This window comes from Stenella coeruleoalba (genome assembly GCF_951394435.1).
Source record: "Stenella coeruleoalba genome assembly, chromosome: 19".
NCBI lineage: Eukaryota > Metazoa > Chordata > Mammalia > Artiodactyla > Delphinidae > Stenella > Stenella coeruleoalba.
Window position 1 is genome coordinate 40,006,032 of NC_137165.1, and position 9,259 is coordinate 40,015,290.

The 9,259-nt window shown below is 51.7% G+C and overlaps 1 protein-coding gene across 1 annotated transcript; it reads left to right on the forward strand.

Annotated features, from left to right (window-relative positions):
- Window positions 1-527: 527 nt before the first annotated feature.
- On the forward strand, window positions 528-8,859 carry LOC307177839 (transcription factor CP2-like protein 1; the record flags this gene model as incomplete). The annotated part of the gene is made up of 15 exons (XM_079905279.1): window positions 528-625; window positions 1,124-1,275; window positions 1,412-1,485; window positions 2,231-2,336; window positions 2,445-2,551; window positions 4,644-4,796; window positions 5,035-5,145; window positions 5,623-5,717; window positions 5,934-5,988; window positions 6,272-6,365; window positions 6,759-6,849; window positions 7,306-7,388; window positions 7,840-7,985; window positions 8,130-8,181; window positions 8,822-8,859. The coding sequence occupies exons 1-15, from the start codon at window positions 543-545 to the stop codon at window positions 8,857-8,859; spliced, it is 1,440 nt and encodes a 479-aa protein (XP_079761405.1). The 5' UTR covers window positions 528-542.
- Window positions 8,860-9,259: the final 400 nt, after the last annotated feature.

Consider the following 9,259-nt stretch of genomic DNA (forward strand, 5'->3'; position numbering starts at 1 on the left):
GCGGGGTAGAGACAAGGAAGGAGGCCAGGGGGAGCAAAGGCCCTTTGTTGGTCCATGTGATGTTGTTTGTCGCTCTTCCCGTCCCCTGGAGCGGTCAGGCTCCACCCTCCCCCCATGGGGTCCTGTGAGGGGTCTGGGCCCACAGGTCTCCAGGACTCTCTACGTGGCTTATGGATCTGGGGCCAATCTTTTAGCCTGAGGGTGCCCCTCGTTGTTCTGGGCCTCTGGGGGAATGGCGGGGCAGTGGATGTCCGTCCCGGTGACTTGTTTTGCTGCACCACCACTTCCCCTTTGAGTTAATGATTGGTGGGGAGCCCTAGGGATGCCATTTCTTGATTCCCCTCAGCTTGGGCTGCCTAATAGGTCCTGAGTTTCCTAGAGCCCCGGTTGCTCAGCCAATAAGAGGCTGAGGCCTTGCCCCACCCTTTTGGGGCTATGCTCTTGTATATAAAGCCCGAGGCCCCGGGTGGATGGCCCAGTGGGTCCGGCCCAACCCGGTGCTGAGCCTTCTGTGACACAGCTGGTCCTGCTCTTTTTCCAAGATGCTGTTCTGGCACAGCCAGCCGGAGCACCTGTGGCCCAGCCCCGGGGAACTGTACCCCGGGCCACCAAGCAGCTTGCTCAGGTAAGGGCCACATCCCCTTCCCACAGTCCCTGCGGAAGGCCCTGCTCTGAGTTGAGATGGACACGTCAGGGCCCCCTGTTTCAAGCGAAAGCTTATGGGCCTCCTGATCTTGAGTTCCTCTGGGGGTGGGGAAGTGGTCAAATGTACCTGGAGTTCAGTGGGTCCCAGGACGTCTCAAAACATCCTGACCACCCACCCACTCAGGACACTTGCGGTGGGCATTCACTGGGTGTCAGGCAAGCCCTGAGGGGGCAAACGAGTAATTAATAGCAGATGTTTGCAAAGGCTTGGTAGTATCTGGGATCTGTACCTTAAGGGAGGTCTGCTGGAGGCCAGAGGAGCTGAACAGGGGCCCCTTAGGCCCTGGCTGCTGCAGGGGTGCCTGCTACAGCACACTGTGGGCTCCCTGAAGGGAGAACCTGGCAGAAAGAGTCAAAGCCTCTTAGAGGATGGGGTGGACAGGGCAGAAAGCCAGCAGTGCCCTCCTCTCCCTGGCAGGGAGGCCTTGCCCTTGCCCTACCTGAAGCAGGAAGAGCCGCCCAACATCCCCCGTGCGGAACCGCCCTGCCCCGCCTTCCAGTACGTGCTCTGCGCAGCTACCTCGCCAGCTGTGAAGCAGCAGGAGGAGACCCTCACCTACCTGAACCAGGGTGAGCTGGGCCTGGGGAAGGAGAGGGGCTAGCGAGGCAGCAAGCTCTGGAGGCTGGGCCCAGGGCAGGCTGGGGGTGGCAGGCAGCATCTCTGCCCCTCAGAGTGGGTCTCACACATCCCCTTAATCTCTCCCAGGCCAGTCCTATGAGGTGAGGATGCTCTGCAACCCCAAACTGGGTGATGCCACCCAGGGGCCCCGGCTGCTGAAGGTAGGTGCATCCCTTCCAGAATTGGCAAAAGCTGGCTATGACTATCCCTCTGGGCAGGAAGCCAGTGTCATCACTATGATGTCATTGTCAAGTAGAACCCTCTCAAGTCCACCTTTCAATCTGACCTTCACAATAGCTCAGTGGTGGGCAGGAATTGTTGAGGAAACAGGCACAGCGAGGTTAAGTATTTTCTCAAGGACACAGAGCCAGTAAGTAGCAGAACCAGGACTTAGAAATACATTTACATAGCATTACTCACACACATGATTCCTTCTTTCTCAAAAAAAAAAAAAAAAGTATTTAGCTCCCATTCTTTGCCAGAAACTGTTCGATGAGCTAGAGATCCAGGGGTAAAGAGACAGATGCAGTTTCCTTCCTCAGGGGGCTTGCATTCTGCTGAGTGAGACAAACATGTAATTACACAAATTATTAATATATGCAATTACAAATTGATTTACAAATCGCAAACTGATAAGTGCAGCGAAGAAAAGAAATGGGTAGAGTGACTACGAGTGGGAAGGGATTAACTCCTCCATTTTACAGATGAGGAAACTGAGGCTCTAGGTTACTTCCTCAGTTTCACAGCTTGTGAGTGGCAGGTGGCATCTGGACACGGATCTAGTGATTCTAAGTCCTTCTGCCCCTGGAGGGTGGGAAGCAAGGTGGGGGAGAGGCTGGAAAGGTTGGCCTGCCCCAGGTGTGGGAACTGGTTCCCAAATGCCCAGGCGCCCTCCTGTGCCCGCAGAGTGTGGTGCGTGTGGTTTTCCACGACCGGCGCCTGCAGTACACGGAGCAGCAGCAGCTGGATGGGTGGAGGTGGAGCCGGCCTGGGGACCGCATCCTGGACATAGGTGAATGGGGAGGGACCAGGGACCCTTTAGGGCTGCTTTCTGTCTTAGAGGCCCTTGTGGATGGGGAGGGCTGAGCCCGACTCCCTGCCTGCAACCCTGTGCCTGCAGATGTGCCACTGTCCGTGGGGGTGATAGAACCCCAAGTGCTACCCTCACAACTCAACACGGTGGAGTTTTATTGGGACCCGGCCAAGAGGACCTCCCTCTTTCTGCAGGTGAGTCTGAAGCTGAGACAGGGAGGAGGCTGGAGCTCAGATGTGGGTGGCAGCAGCCTAAGTGGGGAAGGAAGGTGATTTTGGGTGGTGGTGGGGGGCGTGATAAGAATGAACCACTTCTAGAAACACCTTGAGGAAAAAAAGATGGATAAATGTTGATCGAATCTCAACAAAGGCAAGGACTTGTTAAACATTAAGGCAATGGAAGAAATTAAAAAACATAGGACAGAATTTAGCTTCATAAAAAGTAACGGTCTGCAATACACAGGCAAAATTAAAAGGAGACATCAAATGGGAAAAATAGTTGCCACATATGACATATAATGTGTTATATAAAATGCTAATAATGCTAATAAAATTATATATGTGTGTGTGTGTGTATATATATATATATATATATAACTGGCAAAGACTTTTTAAAAACTGTTATTGGTAAGGTTTGGAGAAACAGACACCCTCATATCCTGAGAATGCAAATTGGTGCACCCATTCTGTAGGTATGTGGCACGTGGGCAAATTTTATTAAATTTAATGTTCATACTCATTTACCCAGTAGTTCCGCTATCGCAGTGTTCAATAAGTACACAGAAATATATTTACCAGCTATTCATGCCAGTGTCGCTTTATATATTAAAAGATTTTAAATAATCAGATGTCCATCAGAAGAGGATTGACTTTGATATAAGTGTTTAGTACAGGTTTATAATGGACATTGTGTAGCCATTAAAATGATGTCTTTGAGAAATATTTCATGACAAGAGAAACTGCTTTCCCATAAGTAAAGGCGGAATATAGACTTGTACTTAAAGTTTGATTTCTATTTTGTAAAAATAAAAGTGTGTGTGTATACAAAAGTTGTGGGTTTTTTTTCCTTGCCCAGAGAAAAGATAGGAAGAGACAATACTTGAATGTTAACATTCAAGTATGTTGAGAGGTGGGGTGATGGGAAATGCTTGTATTCTTCTTTATACTTTTTCAGTGTTCTCCATATTTTCTATGCTGGAAGATTTCCTTTTATAATCGAAAAATATTGTCAAAACTCACCTGTAAGTCCCTTTTCTGAGTGTCCACTATAGTCTAAGCATCTGGATTTGGAGTCAGGTGGATGTGGCACGATTTCAGTTCCATCACTTCCTGGCATGGACCTTGCCCAGGTCACATGATCTCTGTGAGCCTCAGCTTCCCTACCTTTACCTGTTCTTCACAAGATTTGGGGAGGGCTACAGTGGGTGTGCAGGTCAGGAAGGCTTCCTGGAGTAGACTGCTAGATTTAGCAAATAAAATACAGGACACTCAGTTAAATTTGAATTTTAGCTAAAGAATTTTTTTTTTTTTAGTATCAGTATGTCCCATGCAATACTTGGGAATACTGATGCTAAAAAATTATTTGTTTCTTATCAGAAATTCAGATTTAACTGGGCATCCTGTATCTTAACTGGCAACCCTACTCTGGAATGGGATGTATTGGCTCAGATGTGAGCAGAGAGAGCTTTCCCGGTAGAGAAAAAGCTATGCAGGTGTATTGAGGTGATGATTAGGCTGGATCGGTAGGTCAGCGGGTTCATTGATGGGGGAGAGAGAGCAGCCGGGCAGAAAAGCTTGACTTGACTCTTTAAGATGCTTGAATGCCAGCCAGGGTCAGGGACTTTGCTTCTCATCTCATAACCCTGGGGAGCTGCTGAGGGATTTTGAACAAGGGAAAGAACCTAATAAAGTTATATTTTAAGAGGAAAGTAGATCTTAAATGATCTCACCACCAAAAAAAGGGTAATTATGTGATGGGGTGTTTCTGTGATGGAGGTGTTAGCGGCTAATGCTATGGTGGGTGGTAATCATTTTCCAATATATAAATGCACCATATCAACACACTGCAAACTTTAAACATACACAATGTTATATGTCAAGTATATCTCAGTAAAGCTGGAAAAAATTGTTCCCCTTAAAAAAAAAGTTATGCTTCAAGAATAGACACTGGTTGGGGGTGGGAAGTTGCTGTGCTTAATGGCTGACAGGTGACAGACAGGTAACAGCTTTCAGGTGAGATCCCTTGAATGTGGGTGGGACCTGGAGGCACCCTTCTTTTCCACCTCAGGTTCACTGCATCAGCACTGAGTTCACTCCTAGGAAAAAAGGTGGAGAGAAAGGTGTTCCCTTCCGCCTTCAGATCGACACTTTCAAGCCCTGTGACAAGGAGCTTTCGCCGGAGCACCTGCATTCAGCTGGCTGCCTCATCAAGGTGTTTAAGGTACATGCAGCACGGGGGCCCTGTCCCCTCCCTCTCAGGGCTGTCACCCTGCCTTGCTGGCTGTGTGGATCTGGCTCTGCTTTGCAGCGGACCCTCAGCCTGCGGTTCCCCTCTCTGGGACTGTTTCATTCTCCGTGCACAGAGGGATGGGGCTTGGTCTCTTTCTCAGAGCCCCTCCTGTAATGAGAAGTGGGCAGGTGAAGAAGGCCTCTGAGGTTTTCTTGTCACCCTCCTGCAGCCCAAAGGAGCTGACCGGAAACTGAAAACTGACCGGGAGAAGATTGAGAAACAGCCCGTGCATGAGAGAGACAAGTATCAGACAGCCTGTGAGAGCACAGTCTTCATGGAGGTGTGTGTACTGGGTGCGGGGGCGGGAGGGGAGGTCTGGAGAAAAGATCCTCGTTGTATACGCTGGGAAACTTGAGGCCTCAGGGGCTGCGACTGCTCCAGGATCATCACAGCCTCCCAGTGATGCCACCTGTTTCCTGCGAGGACAAATTGCACTGCCTGTTGTTCAAGACTCCCAGGAGATGACGCCTTGCCGGCTGCCTCTCCTTGCCCTGCCGTGGCCGCCCCTCACTTCTGCTCCCTCTGCCTGGAGCACCTCCTTTCCTGCTGTAGCTCCTCCAGGAAGCCTTCCCCAAATCCCCCAAACAGAGCTGCAGGCTAGTTTACTCTCTTCTTTGGGTGGAAACTTGATCTACTTGTCAGGGACTCCTGGGGCAGGGGCCAAGTTTGGTCCAAGGCAGGCCAACAGCCACCACTGCCCACCGCCCCCACACACACCCGAATGTCCAGGCTAACCTCACTGCTTGTCTACCTGCAGTGTTCACCGTGGCCAGAGCCCAGTTCGGGACCCCACCCGCCTCTGAGCCCTCTTGCTCTGACCTCCCCCAACTCCTGCAAGCTCCCCCCGGAGAGGTGAGGCAGGACGAGCACCTTCTGTCAGCCCTTGGGGGTGAGAATGAAGAGAAGAGCCCCTCAGCCTAGGCAGCGGGGGAGGGGCCGGCCTGAGGGTGCAGCTGAGGCAGCTTCTGGGGAACACGTGGGTGACACCGGGACAGGCCTGGGGAAGGATGAGGGGGGCAGGAGACTGGCCGCACTGTTTCCCTGATCCTGACTCCCTGCTCCCCACAGGCTCTGCTCCTCACCACCATTTGCCTTGGACACCTTGGGGGGCAGCCCAGCCCAGGTGAGTCTTTCCTTTCCACACTCCCACACCCCCTATTGCAAAGCCTTCTCAGCAGTGTCACCTCACTCTCCAGAGTAGGGTGGCCCTGCCCCCTGGTGGGGAGATGTGGTATGGCCACAGATAGTCAAATGGTTCGCGGATGGCGCTGGGCACTTGCCTCCGCCAGGATGAGCCTCCCGTCTCAGACTTGGGACCTCCAAGGGCAGGGGCCATGTTTCCCCTCCACCTTGTTCTCAGTCCGTGGGTCCACGGTGTTATCTGGACCGCTCTCTTTATACCTCAGGATCTGAACCCTGGAGCCTCCATCCTAGAGACACAGCAGTGGTTGCATCGGCACCGGTTCTCCAACTACTGTCGGTCGCTGGCCAATTTCACTGGTGAGGCTGGGGTCTGGTAGGGACCTGACCTGTAGGGGACTGAGGGCAGACAGTCGGGCAGGAAGCCTGTCTCTGTCCTGGCTTGCTGTGTGACCTTCAACTAACTTCTATGTAGAACTAAGAGTTGGCAAGCACACTATGCTGGCTAGGCTCTCTTCTCGTGTATTATCCCATACAATTTATACACTACCCCTGAGGACAGGGCTCAGAGAGGTTAAATAACTTACCCAAGGACACACAGCTAGCAAGTGGCACAGGTGGGATTTGAATCCAAGTCTGGTTCCCATGTCTGGGCATACCAGGGCTATTTGTAGACTAATGTTGGATTGTATCCCTTGCCACCCTTGATCCCAGTGCTCTCTTCCCCTAATCTAGCCCTGTCTGACTCTGCAGGCACTGATCTGCTGAAGCTTACCCGCCAGGACCTTATCCAGATCTGTGGAGCTGCCGACGGGATCCGCCTTTTCAATACTCTAAGAGCCAGGTGCTGGGCACTGCCAACCAGGGTCCCCTTCCCACTGTAGTGGCACTTACCAACTCAGCTGACACTCACGTTTCATAGACTGTTCAAGCCAAAGGCTCCTGAAAGACCACTTAGCCCCACTTCTCTCTTTTTACAAAGGAAGAAACTCAGGACCAAAGGACAGCGACCTGCCTGAGGTCACAGAGCAAGCAAGGCTAGCAGAGTTGGGCTTAAAAGTTAGGCTCCTGTGACTTCTTTCTGTGGCCAGCCCATCTGCATCACTCAGTTTCTGGGGACAGAGATGGATTCTTCTCATCTTCTCTCCCCTAGGGTCCAGCATTCACTAAATACCTAAGAAAAGTTTGGTGACCCCCTATCCCTAGAGACCTGGGAGGACACAGGGTTTCTCCCAGGGATGGGGGCTAAAACTGGGACCTGTTAGTTCAGGTATGAATGTAGACTATTTTCCTGGCCCAGGCCCATCCGTCACCGGCTGACCTTGTATGTCGCTCAGGAGGCCTCTAGGCAAGAGAACGAGGTTCCTAAGAACCCTGATTCAGGTGAGGTTCTGGCCTCTTCAGAAGACAAGAAACTCAGGTGTGGTTGCATGAAACCTCTTCTGGGCTGGGGAAGGGGTGATGCTCCACCATTCCTGGGACCCAGGATGCCCTTGGCATTCTCATCTTCCATGACTAGATTAGTCTTCTTTCAGGATGACTCCCTGGGTTTATTCCTCCATGCTCTATACTCTGACTCCATCTGATTCTGTCATTCTATCATATGGTGTCCCATCTCTTCTTTAAACTGGGGGTTCCTCTCAGCCTAGGCCTCCCCAAAGGTGAGGAATAGGAGGTGAAAGTGAAGAGGATTTGTAAGGTTTATTCCTTCTTCCCTGACCTGGGCCCTCCCAATGAGCCTGTCGCCTTGTCTTCTCCTTTCTCCTGATATCTGGGGATCCCTCTGGGCCGCAGCCCCCACTGACTCCTGCCCCTGTGCTGCCCACACCCCCAGGCTTTTATCAAGAGATCTCTCTGGATGAACTCAGTGCTGTAGAGCTCATGGGGAAACTGGCTGAACTGCTGGCCCTCCCAGCCAATCAGATCCATCGGCTCTTCCACCAGGGCCCTGGGGGCATCCTCATTCTCCTCAGTGACCAGGTAAATCGGGAGCGGTTCCCTGCAAGGTTCCACAAAGGCCTGGATCATTCTTCCAACACCAGGCCCAGTCTCCCTCTCCCTGTCCTAGCTTATTCCGTTTGGTTCTAAGAACAGAATCGTCTTAGTGACCCCTCTCCCTTGCAGGTGGTTCAGAATCTTGAGGATGAGTCGTACTTTGTGGCTGTGGTGAAGAAAGGTAGGGCTTTGAGAGGGAGAGGCGTGTGTCTCACAGGCCCTAGAAAGGGTAAGATTGTTTATAATACTGCCTCCTAAATGAGATTAAAAGGTTCCTTGAAGGTGTGTTGCGGGTGCTGTGTCCCAATCAAGGGGTAAACATCTGCTCAACACCAGCTTTGTGTCAAAGGGACAGGGTCATACAGCTACGAGACAGCCATTTATTGCTCAGGAAGAAGGAACTGAATAAACGCATTCTCATGAGGGAGACATGCCCTAGTTTCAGGGAGCTTATCAGAAGGGAAGGAAAGGCCCCTACCCCTCTTCCCGCACACCCCCCCCCCCCCACAGTCATACAAGTCAGAAGGGCAGGTGCTTGCTGGACACCACCTGGAGCAGAGCACTTCCGATCAGCATTTCCGATCAGCTGGCTTGTGGTCCTGGTATTCAGATGCCTGCCCTCTATCCCTCCTCTGTGCTCCGGTACCCAGGGAGGCTTCCTAAAGAGCTGGATCCAGGGTGGGGCTGGAAGAACACCTGGGTGTGGCAGAGGCCCTGCAGGCCGCTTGGAGGTTTAGAAGTAGCACAGCAGCTAGTGGTGGTTGGGGCCCGTCTCACCCCGGTGGTGCCCTTTCTTTTTTTTTTTTTTTTACTGCTTTCAGTGCAGAATCCAGATGGCTACTACCTGGTTCTGACCTAGGCCCAGGGGTGCCCTGCTGCAAGAGGAGGAGACTGGTGCCAGCCTGGTTCTCTGGGGTCCTGTGCTCACCAGAAGCCTTGTTAACATCCTCAGCTGCTTCACCAGGCTTCAGGTGAAGAGCCAAATCGTCATGTGTCCTCCTACCCCTGGGGAGGAGCCAAGCAGCCCCCAGGCTCACGTTTCTTTCTGCTCAACAGCAAGTTGTTGGAATCCCTGAGACACAGCCTTCCCTGCTGAGCTGAGCTGGCCAAGCCTGTGAGGCAAAAAAACCCCCTGGCAATATGGATAAGGAGCTTTTGCCCCAAGCAGTGCTGCTGAACAGAGTGCATTAATTCATGTTTATTTAAAATTTTATTCATCCCCTTTAAAAGTAAAGATACATACATATATATATATTCTA